General features: G+C 41.0%; 2 protein-coding genes across 3 annotated transcripts in view; one reads left to right on the forward strand and one right to left on the reverse strand.

The window, feature by feature from the left end:
- LOC137380435 (octapeptide-repeat protein T2-like) overlaps nt 1–2,475 on the reverse strand; it is a gene marked incomplete at its 3' end in the record, with an annotated part of 4,638 nt that extends 2,163 nt beyond the window's left edge. The window contains exon 1 of the mRNA XM_068052366.1: nt 2,350–2,475. Coding sequence (XP_067908467.1) covers nt 2,350–2,475 — 126 coding nt within the window. The remainder of the gene's footprint in view (nt 1–2,349) is intronic.
- The window catches only part of suclg2 (succinate-CoA ligase GDP-forming subunit beta), a 447,524-nt gene that overhangs the window by 252,530 nt on the left and 167,854 nt on the right, over nt 1–27,140 (forward strand). For both annotated transcript variants that reach the window (XM_068051564.1, XM_068051563.1), the window contains exon 8: nt 17,352–17,513. In XM_068051564.1, the coding sequence (XP_067907665.1) occupies nt 17,352–17,513 (162 nt within the window). The remainder of the gene's footprint in view (nt 1–17,351; nt 17,514–27,140) is intronic.

The raw sequence follows: 27,140 nt of genomic DNA on the forward strand, positions 1-27,140 counted from the left end.
TCTTTTTCTTTCTCTCGCTCTCTGTCTCTGTCTCTCTCTCTCTCCCCCTCTCTGTGTCTCTCTCTCTCTCTCCCTCTCTGTCTTTCTTTCTCTCGCTCTGTGTTTCTCTTGCTCTGTCTTTCTTTCTCTCGCTTTCTCTGTCTTTCTTTCTCTTGCTCTCTGTCTTTCTTTCTCTTGCTCTCTGTCTTTCTTTCTCTTGCTCTCTCTGTCTTTCTTTCTCTCGCTCTCTCTGTCTTTCTCTCTCTCGCTCTCTGTCTTTCTTTCTCTCGCTCTCTGTCTTTCTCTCTCTCGCTCTCTCTGTCTTTCTCTCTCTCGCTCTCTCTGTCTTTCTCTCTCTCGCTCTCTCTGTCTTTCTCTCGCTCTCTGTCTTTCTCTCGCTCTCTGTCTTTCTCTCTCTCGCTCTCTGTCTTTCTCTCTCTCGCTCTCTGTCTTTCTCTCGCTCTCTGTCTTTCTCTCTCTCGCTCTCTTTCTTTCTCTCGCTCTCTTTCTTTCTCTCGCTCTCTTTCTTTCTCTCGCTCTCTTTCTTTCTCTCGCGCTCTTTCTTTCTCTCGCGCTCTTTCTTTCTCTCGCGCTCTTTCTTTCTCTCGCTCTCTTTCTTTCTCTCGCTCTCTTTCTCGCTCGCTCTCTTTCTCGCTCGCTCTCTTTCTCGCTCGCTCTCTGTCTCTTTCTCTCGCTCTCTGTCTCTTTCTCTCGCTCTCTGTCTCTTTCTCTCGCTCTCCCCCTCTCTGTCTCTCTCTCTCTCCCCCTCTCTGTCTCTCTCTCTCTCCCCCTCTCTGTCTCTCTCTCTCCCCCTCTCTGTCTCTCTCTCTCCCTCTCTCTGTCTCTCTCTCTCCCTCTCTCTGTCTTTCTTTCTCTCGCTCTGTCTTTCTTTCTCTCGCTCTGTCTTTCTTTCTCTCGCTCTGTCTTTCTTTCTCTCGCTCTGTCTTTCTTTCTCTCGCTCTGTCTTTCTTTCTCTCGCTCTGTCTTTCTTTCTCTCGCTCTGTCTTTCTTTCTCTCGCTCTGTCTTTCTTTCTCTCGCTCTCTCTGTCTTTCTCTCGCTCTCTCTGTCTTTCTCTCGCTCTCTCTTTGTCTTTCTCTCTCTCTCTTTGTCTTTCTCTCTCTCTCTCGCCCTCCCTGTCTCGCCCTCGCCGTCTCGCGCTTGCTCACAAGTTACCGGACCCACTGAAAACACGTAAACCTCAAGAGAGAAAAGATTCTGACCTTGAAACAAGTTGAAGCGGGCACTGGGCTCCAACGAATTGCAAGTCTGACTGACAACCAAAGACTTCACAGCAAACTCCAAGGACAGTAAAATAAAAACCCATTTATTGCCTCAAACGTTTCCCCTTTATTCTTTTCTACTTTTCTGTCTCTAATGCATGTGTGTTTATCGCATATGCATGCTGGCGTAGCCAGACTGCACATTCGTAGTCTGTAACCGGATTAGTGTTTTAAGATTAATAAACTTCTACTTTTCTTGTTTAAAAATCTAAGATAAACTGTCTCAATTGATTTCTTTGCCTTACAATTGGAAAGCGGTTGGAAAGGATTCACTAAGTGGGAGAGCTAAAGCACGGTGTTTTTAAAAATTAAACTCTGTTACGATTAAACCAGGCAAAGGCTGAGAGGGAACTCCTAGACCCCTCTTTCACCTGGTTGTAACAAAGGATATACTAGTCTTGGAGGGAGTGCAATGAAGGTTCACTGGATTGATTCCTGGGATGAGGAGATTGAGTAGACAGACTATAATCCCTGGAATTTAGAAGAATGAGAAGTGATCTCATCGAAACATAGAAAATTATTAAGGAGCATGAAAGGGCAGATGCTGAAAGGAAGTTTCCCCTGGCTGGGCAATCTAGAACTAGGGGTCACCATTTCAGAATAAGGGGTCAGCCATTGAGGACGGAGATGAGAAATTTAAAGGATTGTGGATCTTTGGAATTCTCTACTTCAGAGGGCTGTGGATGCTCAGTTGCTGAGTACGTTCAAGACAGATGTCGATAGATTTTTGGGTACTAAGGGAATTACGAGATATGGGGGTAGTATGGGAAGTTGGAATTGAGGTAGAAGAACAGCTATGATTGTATTGAATGGCAGAGTAGCCTTGAAGGTCTGTATAGTCTACTCCTTTTGGTCTTATGTTCCTACAGCACTGTTTATTCTTTCAAACAAGACCATGATCTCATGCTGGCTCAGATGCAGTCCTTCACAGTGATACAGCTCTTTTGAGTCTCTGTTCATGTGCCAATGTCCCATGAAATGGAACCCCTCTTTCCAACACCAATCCTTCAGCTACATGTTTACTTTCCTAATCTGTTTGGCCCTATGCTAGTTTGAATATGACTCGGGTAGTAGTCTCAGGGTTATTACCCTCAAAGCCCAGCCTCTTAATTTAGCTCCTGATACTCCCTCAGCATGACTTCCTCCTTGTTCTTTCTTGTCATTGATCTTGACGTGGACCACCACAACTGGATCTCCCCCATCCCATTTTAGCATCCTTTCCAGCTGTTTTGATGTGGTTTACCCTGGCACCAGGTAGACAACACACCCTTTGAGATTCTGAAATAAAAACAAAGTGCTGGAAATAATCAGCAGGTTGGGCAGCATCTGTGGAGAGAGAGAAGCTTAGTTAACCTTTCAGATCGGGACTCTAATTCGTGACTGCAGAAGATGCTATCTATCCCCCTAATTATTGAATTCCCTATAACTACCATGTTTCTATTCTGCTTCTCCTCCCTTTGGGCTGCCTTCTGATCCATAGTGTCTTGGTTAGAATTGTGGCTATCCTTCCCTCAACCTTTTTCTCTTTATCCTCACAAGTAGCAAGTATCTCCTATCTGTTGGATAGGACCAGTGTCTGCAGGACCACATTCTCTGCCTTCCCTAGATTCTCCCTACCCTGCTGAATGACATTTCTCTTCCTGCACCTGTGCTTTCCTCTGAGCTGTGACTATTCTGGAGAAAACTAGCCAGAAATTTCTGTCCCTCGCACTTCAGCTCAAGGATGCTGACTATATAGCATTTCATGGCTGTAAAAATAATGAAACAATAGTACAGTTGGCATTATCCATGACACTGAACAAAATGGTGACAGTTTACTGGTGCCAAATTCAATACAATGCAAAAGAAAATAATCCAGAGAACTTTTCAAAATAGGCAAAAATTAAACGACCGAGACAAATTAGAAATGCAATACAGCGCCACACCAGTGTGAAAATTGGCAAATTACAAAAGCATCAACCTAGCATAGATCTCTATGGCAGAATAAATGTTAACTCGCATAGAACATGGTCTGTACAAATGTTTGCAAAGTATGACAGATCACTGAAGGCTGTGATACTTCCCCCTAAAAATTAGTATTCGAAACATCACTTAATGAAATCTCATTGTTCCCCACTTAAGGTAATTCCTAGAAGTCCTGCCATTCCAGTTCAAGAATACTGAATTAGAGTGTCTCAAGACAGACGTTTCCTGCAGATGTGGCAATGTGGAATGATCTCGATATCCACAAACTCCCATATACTGCTGTCTTGGCACACTGCCTGTGCTCCTATTACTATTCTTAATTAATGTATTTATTTCCTTATTAGTAGCAGTAGAATACATAGGTTGTATTTAGTAGATGTATTTTAGTTTGATTTTAAATTTATTAGTAACTAATTACTCTGTATATTTATTCACTTATTTGACTAAGTTGATAAATTGGTTTACACTTAGCGCACATTCCTTGGGCTCCACTGCTCCTCCCTCTGCCTTGACTATGAAGTCACCTTTTCAGATTATTCCCTGCATTTGTTTTAGTTTCTGCTATTCTGCCTCTGCTGCACCCTCTTTAAATGTGACAGTTCCCAGTGATCTGCATTGATTAACTAATTTAGATATGTCTGACTGCCAAGTGGAGGACAGTGAGATTTCGTTATTAAGAGTGATGTTTGGAACGCAAGTGGTTTTGGGGGGGAGGGACCACAGCCTTCAGTGGTTTGTTGTGCTTTGCAAACATTCATACTGACTGGGTTCTGTACCAGGTAACATTTATTCTGCCATAGAGATCTATGCTAGGTTGTGATGGTTTTGTAATTTGCCAATTTTCACACTGGTGTGCGTGCTGTATTGCATTTCTGCTTTGTCCCTGTCATTTATTTTTTATTTGGAAAAGTGGTCTAAATTATTTTCTCATGCATAGTGTTGAATTTGGCACCAGTAAACCACCACCATTTTATGTAGTATCATTGGTAATGTCATCTTTACTATTGTTCCATTACTTCTGCAGCCATTAAAAGGCTACATTTGTAATTCTTAAACTGTTTTTAAAAAAAGAACAGGAATTTATATTCTCTTTAATGGGCATTTGATTGATAATTATTCCCTTAATCAGAGATAGAGGATTGAACTGTTGAACAATCTTTGTGAAGCAGTAGGTCAATATTTTCATGGGCTGTTGAGCACCACAACATTTTTTTAAACTTAACTATGCCCCTTATATTAAAGTTGTTTCTTTTGCCCCTCCCTCCTCAAGCACGTTAAAGAAGTATGATTACTTTACCTTTGGAGCTACTGTCCTGCACTTTGATAAGTTACAAAATCCAATTTGATGTTTGAATCTTTTTTAGCCTGTGAGCATCTGAGATGATTACTGAATAGTACCTAACGTGATTGCACTTCTGAAGTGTACGGAAGAAACATTTTGAAATATATGCAAATGCATTTATCTAGGCTACGTACGTAAGTTGGATTTGACAATTTATTCCTGAGTTATTTGAAGCATGTGCATGATTGATATGCTGCTGGGCTTTCTGACTAACTGTTCAAATGTGATGCATTCAAATAGAATAGTAAAACGGAACAAATTTTGGCTTTCTAACACTGAACAGATTTCATCGGAAAAATTGTTCTGCTACAAGAAGGAACATGCCTTCGGCTGTTCAGACAGAAAAAAAATCTTCTCATTTGATAGGTTCAACAACTAACCCTAATAAGCATGAAGAGAGCAACATGGAAAAACAAAAACAGAGACAAATTAAAATTGTAACTATCGCCTGGAGTGATGTGACTCTAGACTAACTTTACATGACTTGCATTGTAATATACATGTTTGTGCTAGTACATTTTACCTTCAAGATACTTCCTGACACAGCTTACTGAGGCTTGGACAAGCAATTCTATCAGCTTTCTTTGTTTCAGTCGATATTCAGAAAGAGTTTTTATTGGAACTGACTTGATTTTTAAAAAAATTTAGCTGGCATATTCTGAATAAATGTGATCGCACCAGTGTTACTGCCCAAATTCATAAAACGATACATAATTTACAAGTTTCATTTTGATTCTGGAATATTTTGAATGAGTTGGTCATAAATTTACATGGGCATGTTTATGTTTTAGCAGCCATCTTTATGCAACATGCCCTCACATTTATCATTCACTTTAATAAGTCAGTTTGAAATTATTGTGGTTCAGTGCCTTCGGGCAATAATTGAAAGTCAATGTATTCGTTGTAATTGTAGTCATGTATTACAGCTCCATTAATGTTCTGTGCCCCTCCATAGACTATGTAGAATATACAACTTTTCCAAACAGGTGTTCCAATGCAGTAATATAAAGATAAGCATGCAACTGAGAAAAATCTTTCACTACTTACCCCTCAAAATCTTTCCACTTTTGTAATTATCCAGTACAGATCCCTGCGACACGGGGTCCATGATAAGTCCTTGGGGTCACACCATCACTTAGCTAAATGTTAGGCAGTAAAACGGTACTCCTAATCATAGGGGCACAGGAATTGCTAATAGGAGTGACGAGTGGCATTGAACCTGAGAGAATATCTACTGTAGACCCATGAAATTGTAACATCTTTGTTCTGTGTTGTCAGCACAAACAAGTCTGCACATGAGGCCACTTTAACCTCATTTTTGGAAATTTGGGGCTCTTGTATCAACTTTTTTTTTTACTAAACATGTGGGCAAACACGAACTTCAGCTAGAGAGAGAGAGAGGTACCGATCCCATTTGAAAAAAAAACCAGTGAAGGTGTGGTATTTAATTTTTTTTCACCATTTCCCCAGATTAACAGATTCTGTTAAGAGAAGGTTCTGATGAAGGGTCACTGACCTGAAACATTAACTCTGCTTCTCCCTCCACAGATGCTGAGTATTTCCAGAATTTCTTGTTTTTGTTTCAGATTTCCAGCATCTGCAGTATTTTGCTTTTATTTTTATCCCGAGAATAACAGCCCATTCATTCAGTGCTTGGCTTCTATGCTGCGAAATTGGTATCAGTAGTGCACGTTGCATGACCAAATGGCATCCGTGGTGCGTACATGCACTTTTTGGACCAGTCAAACCAGACGCCATATTGGTGAGGGCACAAGCAAGCATGCGGTGAATGTCCACTGGAAGTATGCAGAGCAGGCAGATAATATCAATCAGTGTGCAATGCTGCTTTGACGTCAGCAACGCTATTTTGGAGCTCAATACTCCAGGTGACGCCCTCTCTTAACATCCCAAAGCTGAACGCGTATTCAGTATCAGGAAGGACTCCCGCGCCCCCACCAGCGCGTGTCAAAGAGATCATCAACTAATTACAGGTTATTTGCTAGTTGAATTGTTCTGGCTGTTGCTTTAATTTTACAGATGCTTAGTGGTTTCTATAAGTTCCTGCAAGTTGCAAAAGTATACAGTGCAGGAAGCATGGCCAGACACTGAAATCATTTAAAGCAGCAGGTAGGGCAAAGGTTGGCGTGCTGCACATCATGACCCAATGCCCATTTTCAGGGGCTATCGAATTTAGCCCCCTATAAGTCAGGAGGGGAAACACAGAGCAGACTTTATCCTATTGGCCATACAATGATTTTGCTAGCCCTGTGTATAATGTACCTTAGGTCCAGCTCCATAGATCTTGATTTTCTGATTGTGGAGTGGAGTTGCCATTTTGCGCATTATGTTGCCTATATTGGGCTACTTGTAAGGATCACAATTTAATTCTTATTAGTTAATCCTCTTAATCAACTATTGAAATTGACTTCTGTGATAAATTTACAATCAGAAATGTGCTACATTTGATATTGTTTGTTTGGTGGCAAACGTAATCGTCTCATTTACTACCATTCTCAAATTCATCACCGCTAAAGGCAATTAAACAGTGTTTAATGGAGCTACAAATACAGGACAATTACAATAATTATTTTTGCTAGCAGTAGGTTTACTCCCATTGTAGCTGCCTTTGTTGTTATGGCCTGTCATTTTGGATGAGTAACTGTTTCCAGGCCTGTCACTGATTTCAGTTCCTCTCCAGCTTTTCCTTTTACGTTTGGTCTGTCGTAGATCTTGCTGAATTTGTATTTTCTTTTTGTTTCGTTGTATGCATCTTCATTCGAAATTCCACTAAAGTGCATCCGACTTCCTTTTATACCATTTTATTTTTAATTATCTGTGTCTCTTCCTACGACTGCCTCATCTCTATCTTCCAACTATATAAGATAGTCACTAATAAATCAAATAGATAACTCAAGAGAAACTTTCTTTATCCAGAATAGTAATGTGGGACTTGCTACCTCGAGGAGTTGTTGAAGTGAAAAGCATAGACAAATTTAAAGGGATGCCAAGTGAACACAAGGGAAAAAGGAATAGAAGGGTAAGGTGAAGAGGGGTTGGAGAAGCCTCGGAGTATAATACCGGCATAGACCCTTTGAGCCGAGTGGCGTTTTTCTGTGCTTTACGTTCTTTGTAAATCTATATATTTATTACTGTCAGAAACTGGTGCAGAGTTCATGCTGCTTTCAGTCTGTTGTGCAGTGGCAGATTAATGCTCCACAGCTCACAAGTACTGTAGCTGACCACATAACAAGAATTGATATATTATGCTCATCAGCATACACAATTGTGTGTGCTCTAGCTGACTGCAATACTAAAAATGCTTCCAATAAAGTCATATTAAAATTAATGGTAAATGAGCTACAACTAGGGAGTCATGCTTTATGTTGGGCCCTAAAGTTATTTAGCGTGAAGTCATTTGGAGCCCACCACTTCTCATTGCATTTCATACGAAACTACAAGGTGCTTCTTTATTTGTTTTCTCCGGAAGAAAACCTAAATGCTATTTTTAACATTGTGCTGCAAAATTATTTTGCAGTCCCCTTTAAAGATAAATGGCGCCTCCCGCTTCCTGAATTGGAAGTGTTCTTCGAACTAGACCTCAGCTGTTTTGAACCTTCCTATAATACTGAGGCCTTCTGTGAAAGGTCCTGGATCAAAGGATTGTAGCTGTCAGGATGCACTGCTCAGAAGTGTTGAATTAGTGGTTCAGATTTTCAGACCAGGAGCTTTTGAAAATCTCCATGGACGTGATTTGCTTTCTTTGATGTATCTATAAAGTACAAGTGTAAATTCTAGAGGCTATTAAATAGCCTTACAATGTTGGTTTTGTTGGTCAAGTAATTGCTTTATTAACATTAATGTATAACTATACTTAACAGAATTTGTTCTTATTTAGCTTATCGGTTTGTGCAAAAGTAGGGAAATATAAACAGAAGTATGGATTCAGATTAGAAGAAAGTAGTGGTATTTTGGAAAATGGGCATCAACCAAGCTTATTTAGTTTTAATTCTCTCTGTACTTCAGGAACTAAATAATTTTCAAGCAGACGGTGGCATACATTTATTCTATGTATTATGCGTATTGCAATGACACAGTCATAAGTTAAGCAATTTTTACTCCATTGATGTGATTAACGATTGTGTAAGCTGTTTTCCTTTTTAAGATTAAGACCGTTTCATTGGTTTGCAGAAAACCTGAACGCCAAACAGCTATATGTTACTGGGAATATTTCATTTTCTGGTGAATCTGTCAGAGAAGCCAAATAGACATCACCAGTTTATATAGTGAAGAAGAAACATTTGACACAAAGTAATTCATTGCAATATTATCTACGTGTGTGCTATAGAAAACTCCAAAAAATACTTTGGTACTGTATCAGTAAGCATGTTTGCTGAGGTGATTTCCAGAAGTGCTTACAAAAGGGCGGCACAATGGCGTAGTGGTTAGCACCGCAGCCTCACAGCTCCAGCAACCCGGGTTCAATTCTGGGTACTGCCTGTGTGGAGTTTGCAAGTTCTCCCTGTGTCTGCGTGGGTTTCCTCCGGGTGCTCCGGTTTCCTCCCACAGCCAAAAGACTTGCAGATTGATAGGTAAATTGGCCATTATAAATTGCCCCTAGTATAGGTAGGTGGTAGGGGAATATAGGGACAGGTGAGGATGTGGTAGGAATATGGGATTAGTGTAGGATTAGTATAAATGGGTGGTTGATGGTCGGCACAGACTCGGTGGGCCGAAGGGCCTGTTTCAGTGCTGTATCTCTAAATCTAAAATCAATTGACAAGAACACTGACCATTTTCATAGGATGTTGATTGCAGGTTTTCCCTGCTTCCACCCACATAATCTGCCTGCCAAGGGATGCACAGTTTGCTGACTGAATAAAAAAAAATTCCATTAAAGTAACCATGCCTTTATTTACTGTTCCAAAGACACAGACATGCAGAACACGATCTGTATATATCAATTGATAGCTATTGTGTTTATTTATCTAAGGAAATCAATAATCGTCCAAGACTAATCATAAAACCGTTAATGCAATACAAAAGCAAAGTACTGCAGATGCTGGAAATCTGAAACTAAAGTAGAAAATGCTAGAAATACACAGCAAGTCAGGCAGCATCTGTCGAGAGAAAAACAGAGTTAACGTTTCAGGTCTGTGACCCACATAGTGATGAAAGGTGACAGACCTGAAATGTTAACTGTTTTTCTCACCACAGATGCTGCCTGACCTCCTGCTGTTAATTCAATGTTTGCAGAGATATTAAAACTTATAAACCAGTGCTGGCAGACCCTGGGCTTCCTTCAGCTGTTGATAGACCCCCAGGAGTGATGAATGTTGGCCAAAACACTGAGGCTACTTCCCTGTTCTTCTTTGAATAGTGTCTATGGAATCTTTTACATACAACTGAAGAGGCAAACAGGGCCTTAGTTTAATGTTGCATCTTAAGACACCACCTTCAGCAAAGCAGCACTCTCAGCACGACTGAAGTGTCATGCTAATTTGTGTTCATGTTTGCTGTGTGGCATGAACTTGCAACTGCTGGGGATGGCCCTTGGCAATTGGAGAATATTGGGGCACGGTGTGGGTGTTTCGGAGTGCTGCAGCAAGGAGAGAGGAAGAGATTGTCGAGGAGTATTGGCCGATCGTGGCAGTAAGTTTGTTTAAGGGGTCGGGATAGCACTCCTGGCCCACAAAAAGTGCTGGAAAAGCAGTTAACTACTGGGTCTGGCTGCTCTGAGCCCTGGAAATCCCGGCCCGTAGCCATTAAATTCAAATGGCCCCAAAATCTAAGGAACAGAGCCTCGTTTAAATATTATAATTTCTGGCGTGCATCCCCAAAGCGGGTTGCTCGGACATCCCAAAGCCACCATGATTAAACTGGAAATAGGCACGTTCCTGGCAGTGTGGAGTTGGTTTATTTAAACCCCGCCCCCCCCCCCCCCCCCTCCCCTCCTGTTATGGAGGCTTAAGATTACCCTGTATCCTCCTTTGCATTTCACCAGGAACAGCAACCAAATGGAGACTTTAGTTTGAATGCCTTGTTGAATTTATGTTAAATACTGCTTGTCAATGAAATGGCTGAGTATACCAATTGTTGTTCTTGGTATAAAAACAGAGCATGCTTGAAGTACTCAGTAGGTCAGGCAGCATCTGTTTGAAAGAAACAAAGTTAATTTTTTGGGCCGGTGATAAACGGTCATCAACCTAAAACTTCCACTTTTTATATCAGATTTTCAGCATTTGCGGTATTTTGCTTCTGTATTGCCATTCTGGGTATTTGCTTTAATTGGTTTAAAATTATCTGATTTTTTCCAACTTGTTTAAAAAAAAAATGGTGTCTTTATTAATTAAGTGACAGCCGTTTTAAGGAAAAAAAGATAGATGTTTGATCTTTATCATGTTGGCATTTTGATGCTGTATGTGGTAACTTAGTCATTTAAGATTTTTCCGACAGAACTGTTGACATTAATTTTTTTTATTTTCGGGCACTTACAGTTTTTTCTTTTGTAATCCAAGGTTCTTGAAAACCTTCATCTTTCAGCTCTCTGGAGAACTCTCCATCTTTGAGATGACCAATTAGTTACGTGTGCAGATACACATTGGGAGGGAGAGTAAAGCCTTCCCATAGAATTCTGTTATGTTATACTTCAGACTTTTATATTTAAGAAGCAACAGTATACAGCAATTTATTTAATCATTGCTCCTCTGTCGGCCATTCTCGATCGCTTTCTAATTTTCTGCAGTGAGATGAATTAGCAATTCATGGTTTCTTCTATCAAAGTAGAATTTTTTCAACCATAACCATCCACTTGCTTTTTCTCCACTTGCAAGGTTAGTTATGCTAAGGAAGTGTTTTTATCTGCTGTAAGATTGTGACATTTTTAGGCTATCAGGCCTTCTTCCTTTCTTCCAATGAGATTGATGTAAATTGTACCTATCGTCAATTTGTTCAGTGTTATATCTTTTATAAAATGCCACTATAGTGTACGTCAAATCTGTTTTCAATGTTAAGTAACTATATTGGCAATAATATACCATTGGAAGGTGTTTTAGGAAGATGGAAACACCTCAGCATAGTTTCAGCAGACAGCGAAGCAGTTTTTATATTCCTAAATTGGCATTGAAACTATTTTTTGATTTAGGTTTCTATCAATTTCTGAATAGCACCACAGGATATATAGATTCTATTTGAAATGGCTAATATGCTAGATATCCTTTATCCAGGTAATAATTGTGGACAATTGAATGATCCATGTGAGCTTCGGCATGAAAGAGAAAAGTGCATGCAGAATGACAATATTGGAAAGAAATATCTTATGAGTACCTCAGACACAAATGAGCTAGGTGATTGAGTGATGGAGTTTCGCATTAGATCTTCTCATGTGTATTCAATTTATTATATTTAACACATGCTTTCTGTCTACAAATACCCACTTCTGGTTGTTTTTTTAAATTGGTTTCATGGGGTGTGGACGTTGCTGGCAAGGGCAGCACAGTGGCGCAGTGGTTAGCACCGCAGCCTCACAGCTCCAGGGACCCGGGTTCGATTCCGGGTACTGCCTGTGTGGAGTTTGCAAGTTCTCCCTGTGTCTGCGTGGGTTTTCTCCGGGTGCTCCGGTTTCCTCCCACAAGCCAAAAGACTTGCAGGTTGATAGGTAAATTGGCCATTATAAATTGTCACTAGTATAGGTAGGTGGTAGGGAAATATAGGGACAGGTGGGAATGTTTGGTAGGAATATGGGATTAGTGTAGGATTAGTATAAATGGGTGGTTGATGTTCGGCACAGACTCGGTGGGCCGAAGGGCCTGTTTCAGTGCTGTATCTCTAATCTAATCTAAAATCTAATCATTTGTTGCCCATCCCTAATTACCCTTGAGAAGGTGGTGGTCAGCTGCCTTCTTGAACCACTGCAGTCTAGCTGGTGCAGTTACACCCACAATGCAGTTAGGGAAGGTGTTCCAGGATTTTGATCCAGTGACAGTGAAGCAATGGCGATTATAGTTCCAAGTCAGGATGGTGTGTGGCTTGGAGGGGAACTGGCAGATGGTGGTGTTCCCATGTGTCTGCTGCCCTTGTCCTTCTAGGTGGTAGAGATCATAGGTTTGGAAGGTGCTGTTGAAGGAGGTGTGGTTAGTTGCTGCAGTGCATCGTGTAGATGCCACTGTGGGTCAGTGGTATGTTTGAAGTGGTGGATGGGGTGCCGATCAAGTGGATGCTTTGTCTTTGATGGCGTCAAGCCTCCTAAGTGGTGTTGGAGCTGCGCTCATCCAGGCAAATGGAGAGTAGTCCATCACACTCCCGACTTGTGCCTTGTAGATGATGGACAGGCTATGGGGAGTTGGGAGGTGGCTTGTCTGCCTCAGAATTCCCAGCCTCTACCCTGCGCTAGTAGCCACCATATTTATGTGGCTGGTCCAGTTCAGTTTCTGGTCAATGGTGACCCCCAGGATGTTGATAATGGGGGATTCAGCGATAGTAATGCCATTGAAAGTCAAGGGGAGATGGTTAGATTCTTTTTTGTTAGCACACTTTTTGTCATGCATGTCAACTTTTTCTATGTGCACATTTACATTGGAAACCACGCATGTAAAGTCATCACCCTGTAAATACACAATCTGATCATGGGATAGTTATGTATCATTATTCCACAGATTGCTTAAAATGCTTTCTGTCAATTTTGCACCTGCTATTTTTTTCTCACTAACATAAATTTCCATTCTCATCTGAATGGAGAGCAGAAATACACTTTTTTCCTATCTGGAGCTGGGAGGTGCAGGATGAATGTTCTGATGGGACCAGATTGAGCATCCAGTAGTAACAGGTAGGAGCACAGAACGACCCCTGAGCGGACCGTTGCTAAATTTGTTGTTCAGCAGGGACCTGATGAGGCTGTATTTACCCCTTTTTTTTTTTAACCAGCGCTGTATTGCTCCGGTAGGACCATTTTTTCCAGCGGTAACTTGGAGTGGACAGTAGGCTAGCACAGGGCTGTAAGCATGAATGCTTTAATAACCATTTTGAGGGAGTGGGGCCAGCGGTCTGCCATTTATATATTTAGAGGCAGTTAGCCAGCAGCAGACCTGAATTGTTGTCGAATTCTTTCTTGTATTAAGACATTACGAAGATTTGTCATTTGCTATTGGATGGTGGCTTAGAGAAGAAATATAAAATCATGTCACAACTTAAATGTAATATATTTTAGAAGGGAATAACTGAAAGACTGTTAAATGGAGGAACAATTGAATAGCAAAGCATTAAAAAACAGATTGGTGTCTTGTTCTAATACCTGAGGGGTATGCGTGAACTAGTGAATAAACTTCCTTCAGGTATGGACATCCCTGGTAAAGGGGACGAATGAGAATTGAATGTTATTGTTTGGAAAATGAAAGGATTGGAGTTGCAAATCAGTAAAAGTCATGTGCAATTTATAATTATGGCAATGATCCGCTGGTCTGGATTGCATTGGAAGGAACTTTCATATATTAGCTGCACTTTGTGCTGTATGAACAGAGAAACAGTGGTCTTGTGTTGCACAAGAAGATGAAAATGTTTCTTAGAGAATATAAATTACCATCTGTTTTCTAGTAGAAACATTAAACTTTAAATTTACAGTAATTGTTTTGGCTGGGATTTAAAAATAAAGGTTCTTGCAAAATGAAAATTTTCATTGCTATGGTGCAAACTAGAGGGCATATTTCAAGCTTCACCACCTGTGTAATATATCAAACCTAGTTCATGTACCTGGTGAAAATGTACAGTATGTTTTGATATATGTCAATGCTCCACAAAAATAAATCACTATTTCCTATATGTGGAGATTTGCAAGCATGGTGAAAAATAGAGTTTTATGGGGTAGTGGTTCGGTGGGTCCGTGGAGTTTGGTAGGGGGTAGGAGGTTAATAAGAGTCCTGTGGGTATAGAAATTGCTGACCGCTCCAGACAAATGAATATGTAATGAGCCAGTCGAATTATGTGGGCGTTGTAGTGCTGGGGTCAATTCTTAGGTTTGTGTAACTAGTTTTGAGGTAACTGGTGTAAGAGGCCCACTTAGCGAAGAAAGGTTGTTGAACTGAATCTATCTGAGAAGGCTGTGTAATGTGCTGAATGTTTTGTTTTAGCATATAACACTGATTTCATTAACTTTCTTTGACGCTTGCAAATAGAGTTGGTTCAAGTAGGCAGCAGCCGAATTTAACTTTTTTCCAACTGAATTTGTTAAATTGTGCAATAAAGAATGTTACTGTAACTGCAGTGAAACATGTATAAATGGACACTCCCAAAAATGGACATCAAAAAAAATATTGAGACCCCCCCAAATAATTTACATGATAAAATATACATGAGGCACTCTGAAAGCACAGTCACTCTCAAATTACGAACTACAGATATCTTTCATTGCAGCAACACCTTTTCAGAACATAAAACTCAGGTCAGTTGCAAAGCTGCTGTATCTGGAACTTAGACTGAGTCAGGATCACTGGCACTTCCCCTTGCAACCTGCTTTGCTTCTAGCCAAATTTCTTGTGAGGTCAGCGTATGTGTTAGGCAATAGCATTTTTTGTGAAGGAAACAGCTTTTGTGGCATAGCAAGCTCTTTACTCAGCATCCTTAGCAGCAGAGAAACTACTCTATGAATGGGATTGAATGCTGCACTGCTCTATGCCAGGGATAAAGCAGTTTCTCTGCCACTGTGGTTGCTGGGTAAAGAACTCTCCATTTTACAGTACATAATGATGACCATTTTATAAGTAAGGACATCTGCAAATAAAAACAGGCTTATGCCTGTCCCTGGGGTGACTGTAATTTAGTGGGTTCTCTGTAGTGCTAAATACTATGTTCAATTGCAGTAGTTTACCTCATGAATGCCCAATTTCTGTCCTTGAGGGCTATTTCATTGTGCCTAAGTGAATGCTCCAATTTGCATACTTCTCAAGCAGCTGACTTGAATAGATTTTGTGTTTAATTATTGCTGTCCTGCAGCATTGTCCTTCTAGGTATCTTAAGTTCTTATATGCATTGTTAATTTTTGATTGCTGTTGATCCAATTAGTCTTTGTAATAAACAATATAACATAACAATGCAATATACACCTATTTCACATATATATTTGTCTGCAGTTTTGAGTGAATATATTTAACAGGGGTCTAGACAAAGCCTTCTGCATTAGAACGCTTGATGATACAGCCAGATTGCTTAGGATTCCCACTTGCCGCAATGCTGGCTGTCCCACTGATGGTAATGCTGGATGTTTGATTATTTAATTTGCTTCTCCATTACACCAACACCCTCCTGGCTGACCCCCACATCCCTCACTCTTCATAAATTTTAGCCTCTCCTCCCTTAAGACCCTCCTTAAAATTTTAGTCCCCAACTTGCTTCCAACTCTACAGGCACATGGCAGTACTGACCTGTGGGGTTGGTGCAATGGAGTGGCAAAGAGGGCTTCACTCCTCTCAATCAGCTGATGCTTCATTTCAGCGGTCATCAAAGATGGGGTTGGGACAAAGCAATATGCCATCATTTGCATGGGGATGCATGCCTTTGCCTTGGGTTTCCTTTTATTTTCGCCTTATTTGTAAGTCTATTTCCCTTCTAGCTTTGACACAGGCTACTACTGGATTCAGATATCTTTTGAGCCTTTCCAGAATTTTTGTCACTGTATTTCGACACTGCCCTTTAATTGTTCCTATTGCTTTAAATTTCACTTACACGCCCTTTTCTGTACCCTGCACAAGTCCAAATCTGTATTTAGAGCAATGCAAAAAAGGCAACTTTGAAAAATTGGATGAAAAAGCCAAATGCTTCAATTTCATTCGGGCCTAAACTGCATCCAAATTATTCTCCTTAGAGAAGAGACGGTTGAGAGGAGATTTGATAGAAATGTTCAAAAGCATAAGGGGTCTAGGCAGAGTAGCTAGAGAGAATCTTTTCCCATTGATGGAAGGGTCAAGAACCAGAGGAACCAATATAAGGTGATTGACAAAAGAACCTATGGCAACATGAAAAAATCTTTTTACACAACAAGTGGTTAGGATTTGGAATGCACTACCTGAGAGTGTGGTGGAGGCAGGTACAATTGTGGCTTTCAAATGATAATTAGATAAGCACCTGAAGAGCGAAAATTTGCAGGGTTACGAGGAAAGGGCAATGGAGTGAGACGAGCTGAGTTGCTCTTGCAGAGAGCTGGCATGGACCAGACAGGCAGAATGGCCACCTCCTGTGCTGTAACTATTCTACGATTTTATGTTAGAAAATATAGGATCCATAATTTTGCCTTTTTTTTTATAAATGAGATTCCTAGAAGTTCCACTCAAATACCAAAAATCAATGTTTTGAACTGTGAATCATATAACTTGTAGGATACCTTTATTGTTGGCAATGTATAGAAACAAAGAATTCCCCTGCTATATTTTGATATTGTCTGTTAATCATGTGAATGCCAACTGTTGCCGAATAGTACATTGTTACATTATTAATATAAAGGTATCTTAAGATTTCTCATTATGTTAGCTATTGAAGTACTTTTTATTCTATATCATGATCATGGACATTTTCAGGTAGATTGAGTAGACTTTTTGACTTGTGTTTTAAATTGAATCAAGATTTTTGAGATGGTTTGTGCAGCTTTAGTTTCTATTTTCTGTTGGGATCAAAACATGTAGCCTTTTAACTCCTTGCAGAAAAATGTTGTTCACGTGGGACTGATAAATTTGAATTTTGAAGTGCTTTTGTCAAATAATTTATAAATGTTATTTTTAAACTCATTCCTGTCCTGGCCTTTCAGTTGTTTGCTTCGATGCCAAAATCAACTTTGATGACAATGCAGAATTCAGACAGAAGGAAATTTTTTCTCAGGATGACACATCAGAAAGTGATCCCGTGGAAAGTGAAGCCGCAAAGTATGACCTCAAATACATTGGAATGGATGGAAATATTGCTTGCTTTGGTAAGTGGAATGAGTTTGTAAGTTAAATAGTTGTCAAGAATTTTTATTTCAGTGGAAAATGTCATATTTGTTTGCTGTATTAAATAGCAAGATTCTCTGTTAATGTACCCAGAAGCAATTGTAGAATATTTTTGAAAGCAGCTAGAATTTTCCTCATTAGTGTAAAATCTTGTTTGTCAGTTGAATTTCATTTTTAGTCAGTATGAATTTCAAACTTGTTGAGTTGTTGTCATAATGTCCTCCAGTTGAACACTGGAAAGACCAAAGGCATCTTTTTTGATTTTTTGCAAAAAAATACAGATCCGTGCTCTCAATTCTATCCCCCTACTTAACTGTTCATTCTGTTTGAGCCAATCAATCTCTATGCCCTGTTCAATCCTGAACTAAGGTTCAAACTGCCATATCTTAGCATCACTAAAAAGGTCATACTCCTATCTCTGCAACATAGCCTGCCTTGTCCCACCTCAGCCCCTTCATTACTGAAACCCTTATTCTTACTTTTGTTATCTCAAAACTTGATTTCTTGAATTACCCCGCACAAGCATCTCCCAAATTCCTTATACAGACTCCAACTCATCCACAACTTCAATACCTGAACTATGCTTCACTCACCTGTTATTCCTATGCTTCGTTGAGTACATTCAAAACAGATGGCAATAGATTTTTGAGCACTAAGGGAATTAAAGGATATGGGGATAGTGCCAAAGGTGAATTGAGGTAGATCATCAGCCAGGATCTTGCTGAATGGTGGAGCAGGCCCGAAGGGTTAAATTGCCGACTCCAGCTTCTATTTCTCACATTCTTAGGTTCTATCCTCACTGAACACAACTGGTTCCCTTTGAATCAAATATAAAATTCTTATTCTCATTTACAAATTCATTTATGGCCTCATTGCTGTCTCCTTTTGCAAACTCTTCAAGCTCTGTGTCCCAGCTCACCCCCTACTGTCTTCCGAGTCTTGACTCCTGTATAGCCCTTCCTTCCTGTGCCTATCACTTGGTGGCAGAACTTGCAGCTGTCTTTGCCCTACCCTCTGGGATTTCTACCATAAACCCCTTTGCCTTGCTACTTCCTTTCTTCCTTTTGCCTGCTTTCCAACATCCTCTACTGTTGTGAAGGTGCTTCCATATTTTATATTTTTTGATGGACATGTGTTCAGAAGACGGTGGAAATACTAGAGTTGCTGAACTTGTTTTTTATTTAAAAATGGGTCACTGGAAGAACACTTCGGACTTTGTTTAAAAGCAAACAATGGAAGTCACATATCTTAAGCTAAGTAAGCAGCAGGAGCCTTGCGGACTATTGGAGTTGTTTACAGAGAAGTGACATGTGATTTACACATGGAGGCAGAGGGCATAGCTGAGGTATTAAATGAATATTTTGCATCTGTCTTTACCAAGGAAGAAGATGCAGTCCAGGCAATGGTGAAAAGGAGGTAATTCAGACACTAAAGTGGTTTAAAATTGATACCGAGGATGTATTAGATAGGCTGTCTGTACTTAAAGTGGATAAAGCACTAGGACTGGATGAGATGAATCCAAGGGTACTGAGGGAAATGAGGGTGGAAATCGCAGAGGAACTGGCCATAATTTTTCAGTTGTCTTTAGACTTGGAGATGGAGGACTGGAGAATTGCAAACATTATACCCTTGTTCAAAAACGTGTGTAAAGATAAGCCCAGCAAATTACAGGTCAGTCAGTTTAACTTCAGCGGTGCAGAAACATCTAAAAAAAATAAATAATAAATAAATAATTCGGGACAAAATTAATAGTCACGTGGACAAATGCGGGCTAATTAAGGAAAGCCAGCATGGATTTCTTAAGGAAAATCATGTTTAACTAACTTACTGGAGACTTTTGAAGAGGTAGCAGAGAGGGTTGATGAGGGCAATGCTGTTGATGTGGTGTACATGGACTTTCAAAAGATGTTTGATACAGTGCCATGCTTCAATTGAACCTTCCTCCACCATATTCTCAGGCAGTGCATTCGAGACTTTAACCACTCTCTGCATGAAAAATTTTTTCCTCATGTCACTTTTGCTTCTCTTACCAAATACTTTAAATCTGTGCCCTCTTGTTCTCGATCCTTTCACTAGTGGTAACAGTTTCTCTCTATCTGCTCTGTCCAGACCCCTCATGATTTTGAGTACCTCTATCAAATCACCTCTCAGCCCTCTCTTCTCCATGGAAAACCGTGCTAACTTCTCCAATCTAGCTTCATAACTGAAATTCCTCATCCCTGGACCCATTCTCGTGAATCTCTTCTGTACTCTCTCCAATGCCCTCATGTCTTTTCCCTAAATTGCGGTGCCCAAAACAGGACATAATACTCCAGCTGAAGCCAAACTAATGTCTTATACAAGTTCAACGTAACTTCCTTGCTCTTGTACTCTATGTGCCTATTAATAAAGCCCAGGATACTGTATGCTTTATTAACCACTCTCTTAATCTGTCCTGCCACCTTCAATGACTTATGCACTTATACACCCAGGTCCCTCTGCTCCTGCACCCCCTTTTGAATTGTACCCTTTTATTCTATATTGTCTCCATGTTCTTCCTACCAAAATGAATCACTTCATGTTTCTCGACAATGAACTTCATCTGTGACCTGTCTGCCCATTCCACGAACTTGTCTATCTATGTCCTTTTGGAGTTCTACACTATCCTCCTCACAGTTCTCAATGCTTCCATGTTTTGTATCCTCTGCAAACTTTTTTTTATTTTTATTTTTTTTTATTTGTTTCGGGGATGTTGAAATTGTGCCCTGTACACCAAGGCCTAGGTAATTAATATATAACAGGAAAAGCATGAAGTAGATAATTGGCCGTATCGGTAACTGGGTAAAACATTTACATATATGTTGTGACCCCTGGAAAGTGGAACTAGAGAAAGACAGTGCACTCCTTCATCATCGGTCGTAACGCTACTATGTGAAATACTTAGATATTTTTTAGTGCTAAAAGCATGAAATATGAAAAACATTGATTAAAAAATGTTCTTATATAGAAACAAGAATAATTAGATTTGTAAAGGTTACAGTTAAACTAAGTTCTTAAATTACAACATTTATTTTGCCTCAGTGGTCACAAACAATTTCTGACGTAAACCTAACATGAAGGTTATTGAGGGTGCTTAATTTTCAGGGATAGGCTCTTGTCATGCTCCTCCCCCACCTGCCAAGAATAAGGCACATTAATTTTGCCATGAACATTAATTTTAAACTTACTGGAGTGAAGAAAGGACATGTTAAACAGATCAGCTGTGACTGGAAAAGACATTTGCATATTAACAGACAGTGTTTGGAAATCAAAGCAGCTATTCCCTGACACATTCAACCCACAATGGACTTTTGATCACCAGACATTGAAGGTGAGGGAGCTCGCATTCCAGGTTGACTGCTAAGATGGCTGAATACACAAATGGACATGGTCAAACCAGCTAGTTACATGACTAACCTGCTGGGCAACCTGAGTTTTTTGAATTTGCACAGTTTGGACAGAAAGCAGAATGTTCCTGGGCTGAGAAGATCTCTCCTGGCGGGCTCACCACAGCCTCTCCGGTCTGCCTGCTCCCATCTCTTTCTCACAACCCTCTGAATCCACTGAAGACACATGAACCCCAAGAGAGAAAAGTCTCCTACAGCGAACAAGGTTTAAGAAGAATACTGGGCCCCAACGAAAAGCAAGATCTACCTACAATCAGGGACTCTACAGTGAGCTCGAAGAACCTTAACAACAACTCTTCAGATATAGCCTCAACCTTTTCCACTTTATTTTTATTCTGTTCTTTTCTGTCTCTATTTGCATGTGTGTATCATGTATACATGCTAGCATGGGCGCGTCGTGTACCTGTAGGTGTTAACTGAATTACAGTTTGTTTAATAAATTTCAACTTTTCTTCTTTAAATCTAAGAAAGCCTGTTATGCTGGTTTCTTTGCCTTGTAATTGGAAAGCAGTGAACAAGGATTCACCAAGTGGGAGGTAAAAACACAATGTGTTTAAAAATTAAACCCTGTTAAAGTAAGACCAGGTGAAGGCTGAGAGGGACTCCTAGACATCTTTCTCAACTGGTTGTAATACTCTGGTCTATAGTTCATTCATAGATGACAGGAATATTTGTTATAAAGTAAAGCTTGAAAGGCCATTTCTGTTCACTAGTCACAAAAAGGGAGCAAATATCAGTGATTTCTCAGTGACACCCTTTAGAAATGGTGCAGAAAAGATTTGCGAGAATGGTTCCAGGGATGAGGGACTTCAGTTATGTGGATTGATTGAAGAAGCTGTGGTTGTTCTCCATCGAAAAGAGAAGGTTGAGAGATGATTTGATAGGGGTGCTCAAAATCATGAAAGGCCTAGATGGAGCGAAACAGTTCATATTGTTGGAAGGGTCAAGAACCAGCGGACACTGATATGAGGTGAATGGCAAAAGAAGAAGCGTTGACATGAAATTTTTTTTATGCAGCTGGTGTTAGGATCTGGAGTGCACTACCTGAGAGTGTGGCGGAGGCAGAGTCAATCGTGGCTTTCAAAAGGGAATTGGATAAACACCTGAAGAGCAATGAATTGCAGTGCTATGGGGAAAGGGCAGGGGAGTGGGACTAGCTGAGTTGCTCGTGCAAAGATCCAGCACAGATACGATGGGCCAAATGGCTTTCTGCTGTGCTGTAACCATTCTATAATTCTATATAGATGTGTTCTGCAAACTCCCATTAAGTTACTAAGAATAATGAGAAGCAGCAATTTTGTGTTAAAGTTGGCCAAAGGAGATGTCTTTAGTTCTTTCGGGCCTCCTTATCTCGAGAGACAATGGATACGCGCCTGGAGGTGGTCAGTGGTTTGTGAAGCAGCGCCTGGAGTGGCTATAAAGGCCAATTCTGGAGTGACAGGCTCTTCCACAGGTGCTGCAGAGAAATTTGTTTGTTGGGGCTGTTGCACAGTTGGCTCTCCCCTTGCGCCTCTGTCTTTTTTCCTGCCAACTACTAAGTCTCTTCGACTCGCCACAATTTAGCCCTGTCTTTATGGCTGCCCGCCAGCTCTGGCGAATGCTGGCAACTGACTCCCACGACTTGTGATCAATGTCACACGATTTCATGTCGCGTTTGCAGACGTCTTTATAACGGAGACATGGACGGCCGGTGGGTCTGATACCAGTGGCGAGCTCGCTGTACAATGTGTCTTTGGGGATCCTGCCATCTTCCATGCGGCTCACATGGCCAAGCCATCTCAAGCGCCGCTGACTCAGTAGTGTGTATAAGCTGGGGATGTTGGCCGCTTCAAGGACTTCTGTGTTGGAGATATAGTCCTGCCACCTGATGCCAAGTATTCTCCGAAGGCAGCGAAGATGGAATGAATTGAGACGTCGCTCTTGGCTGGCATACGTTGTCCAGGCCTCGCTGCCGTAGAGCAAGGTACTGAGGACACAGGCCTGATACACTCGGACTTTTGTGTTCCGTGTCAGTGCGCCATTTTCCCACACTCTCTTGGCCAGTCTGAACATAGCAGTGGAAGCCTTACCCATGCGCTTGTTGATTTCTGCATCTAGAGACAGGTTACTGGTGATAGTTGAGCCTAGGTAGGTGAACTCTTGAACCACTTCCAGAGCGTGGTCGCCAATATTGATGGATGGAGCATTTCTGACATCCTGCCCCATGATGTTCGTTTTCTTGAGGCTGATGGTTAGGCCAAATTCATTGCAGGCAGACGCAAACCTGTCGATGAGACTCTGCAGGCATTCTTCAGTGTGAGATGTTAAAGCAGCATCGTCAGCAAAGAGGAGTTCTCTGATGAGGACTTTCCGTACTTTGGACTTCGCTCTTAGGCGGGCAAGGTTGAACAACCTGCCCCCTGATCTTGTGTGGAGGAAAATTCCTTCTTCAGAGGATTTGAACGCATGTGAAAGCAGCAGGGAGAAGAAAATCCCAAAAAGTGTGGGTGCGAGAACACAGCCCTGTTTCACACCACTCAGGATAGGAAAGGGCTCTGATGAGGAGCCACCATGTTGAATTGTGCCTTTCATATTGTCATGGAATGAGGTGATGATACTTAGTAGCTTTGGTGGACATCCGATCTTTTCTAGTAGTCTGAAGAGACCACGTCTGCTGACGAGGTCAAAGGCTTTGGTGAGTACCAAACAGTAAAAGAACAGTTGACTGGAAAATCAATAAGTCAAATATATCCAAGTACAGCCTATTTACCCACCATAACCAAGTCTTTTAGTTAAATTTTTGCAGCCATATTTTAAAGCTCTTTTTGTTGCACTAAAAAATACTTTTCTCTTTCTGACCTTCATGGATAGGCCTGTTTCACTTGTTTGATGTTTAGTGTGACTTGTTATGTATTCTTGAATTGCTGATAAGGATTTCAGTTTTCAGTAAGCTTTCAATGAATGCAGCTCCACACATGCATGGTTAATAAGAGTGGGACATTACATGCACTGCAGATCTCGTTCGAAAGGAGTGGATCACAAATTAGCTAGGTTGTGCTTTTTTTTGACTCATTCACAGGATTTGGGTATCACTGGCAAAGCCCATTGTTGCCCATTCTTATTGCCCTTAAAGAGGTGGTGAGTTGCTTTCTTGAAAACTGAGTGCCTTGCTGGGCCATTTCAGAGGCCAATTAAGAGTCAACTCATATTGCTGTGGATCTGGAGTTGTAGCTCGGCCAGACTAAGGAAGGAAATGTCATCCTTAACCCAAGAGTTTTTACAACAGTCCAGGAATTACACAGTTCCCGTTACTTTTTATTCCAGATTTTTTATTTAATTAACTAAATTTAAACTCCCCACCTGCCATGGTGGTTTTTGATCTCAGGAATCCGGATTATTACTAGTCCAGTAACATAACCACTATGCTACCATTCCTGGTAGTGCAGAGCAAATAGGTATTAAATTGCAAATCACACTTCTATTTTTAATATTTTATGTGGTTTGGTGTCTACTGTTTAACCACATGCGTGTTAAATGACAGTCTTTCTTATCACAAGTTTAAAGTAATTCTGTAAAACCCTCAGATGCTGAACATTATGTCATACTTAGAATTAGAGAAGTCTACAGAACCAAATAAATTGTTTGATCCGTAGATCTACCAGCTGAGATTTACATAACATTACATTTGGTGAAAGTACCCATCAGTAAATAAATGTAAGCATAGTTATCTTTGCTTATGATATATGATGTTGCTGTATTCTTCATTGTGGTGGGAGCTAGATCATAATCTAAGCATTTTCTCTTTTTTTGCGGAAAAGGAACCGTTCATCCAGTGTCAGTTCAGAGAATTTAACAGCTGCTTTGGACACTGGGGTGCCTTCTGTGCGGGCAAAGCCTAGTGCTCTCTCATCCTGCTTCATCCTATCCATAGGGAAGGAGATTAGGTGTTTTTTTCTGGTGTAATGAGCATTGGTAATATATCAGTGGAATGTGAACTGGGAGATGTCACTGATGTCACCTGCTGCAACCTGAAAGCATCCTGTGGCATGAAAGATCAAAACTATGGTGACCTTGACAGCCATAGGCAGTACAGTCCATGCCCTGGTGTGTATTTTTGGCTGTAGCAGGTGACAGCCTCCTTGATGAAGTGAAGGCACCCGAGATATTGCTGCTCAGTTAAGGCAAAGTAGAAAGAGCTCCCTGAATACCCTCTGTGGAAATGGCCTCCTGTGCTGTACCCTCTCTGCCTTCATTTTGTGGCAGTTGCTCCTGCTCTCTTCAGTTTTCCTTGCTGCCCTGCCTCATCCTCCAGCTCTGAAGGGAGCACTATGACGCCACCTGTGACTGCTGTCAAACTATCTAGAAGGCAAACAACAATTGTGCAACCCCAGCAAAATCTTAAAATAAAAGCAAAATACTGCAGATGCTGGAAATCTGAACTAAAAACAAAAAATGTTGGGAATACTCAGCAGGTCTGGCAGCATCTGTGGAGAGAGAAGCAGAGTTAACGTTCCTGATGAAAGATCACTGACCTGAAACATTAACTCTGCTTCTCTCTCCACAAATGCTGCCAGATCTGCTGAGTATTTCCAGCATTTTTTGTTTTTATACCAACCTAAATCATCATCTGTAAAATTTCCAGTGTGATAAAATGTACCAAGAAACATCCAGAAATCAACTAACAGCTTGAAATGACAAACCAGCAAACTAACCTACAATATTATTTATTTCTATTCATTCATGGGATGTGGGCATCACCAGCAAGGCCAGCATTTAATGCCCATCCCTAGTTGCCCTTGCAAAGTTGATGGTAAGTCTCTTGAGCCGCAACAGTTTATGGGTGAAAGTACTCCCACAGTACTATTGAAAAGGAATTCCAGGATTTTGACCCAGTGACAGTGAAGGAACTTGAAGTGGAACTTAGAAATGCTAATGTTTCCATGCTGTCCTTGTCCTTCTAGGTGGTAGAGGTCGCCAGTTTGGGAGGAAGCCTTGGTGAGCTGCTGCAGTGCATCTTGTAGATGGTACACACTGCAGCCACGTTGCACTGGTGCTAGAGGGAGTGAATGTTTAAGCTAGTGGATTGCTTCGTCCTGGATGGGTGTCTCACTTCTTGTATTGTTGGAGCTGCACTCACTCATGACAAGTGGAGAATATTCCATCACACTTCTGACTTGTGCCTTATAGATGATGGAAAGGCTTTGGGGCATCAGGAGGTGAGTTACTGATCACTGAATTCCCAGCCTCTGACCTGCTCTCTTAGGCACAGTATTGATGTGGCTGCTCCAGTTCAGTTTCTAATCAATGGTGATCCTCAGGATATTGATGGTGGAGGATTCAATGATGGTAAATACTGTTGAATTTCAAGGGGAGGTTGTTTGACTGCCTCCAACAAGAGCGAATCTTTGTTAGTTGCGTGGCACGAATGTTAGTTTCCACTTAGTCAGCCCAAGTTTGGATGTTGTCCAGATCTTTCTGCATATGGGCACAAAGCACTTGATCCTTTTCAATGGCACTGGTGAGGGGTCCTTCCTGCTGGTTAGTGCCACATATTGCTGGGCGAGCGAGTCATGCACTGGGGCATAACAAAATCGCAAACACATCCTGCTGGAACTGCAGGAAACTAATTTAAATAAGATATTCGGCTCTTAACACAATTCCAGTGTGCAGTCCTAATGCCAGTGGAGTTGCCTACAGCAATATGGCATGCTTACTATGAGCTTGCACTTCCTGCCTGCCATATTGAAAGCTTCGGAGGCCTAAACATGGTGATGATCATATTTCTAGACCATTGACTGCAGCAGGAATGTATATATTAATAAAACTGCAGAATCCCTTTTTGTATGGTCAATTCTTTGTTTCCAAGTAAGCTATTTAGTTTAGTTTTAGTTTAGTTTAGAGATACAGCACTGAAACAGGCCCTTCGGCCCACCGAGTCTGTGCCGACCATCAACCACCCATTTTATACTAATCCTACACTAATTCCATATTCCTACCACATCCCCACCTGTCCCTATATTTCCCTACCACCTACCTATACTAGGGGAAATTTATAATGGCCAATTTACCTATCAATCTGCAAGTCTTTGGCATGTGGGAGGAAACCGGAGCACCCGGAGGAAACCCACGCAGACACAGGGAGAACTTGCAAACTCCACACAGGCAGTACCCAGAATTGAACCCAGGTCGCTGGAGCTGTGAGGC

Source organism: Heterodontus francisci, chromosome 19, assembly GCF_036365525.1.
Source record: "Heterodontus francisci isolate sHetFra1 chromosome 19, sHetFra1.hap1, whole genome shotgun sequence".
In the NCBI taxonomy this organism is placed as follows: domain Eukaryota; kingdom Metazoa; phylum Chordata; class Chondrichthyes; order Heterodontiformes; family Heterodontidae; genus Heterodontus; species Heterodontus francisci.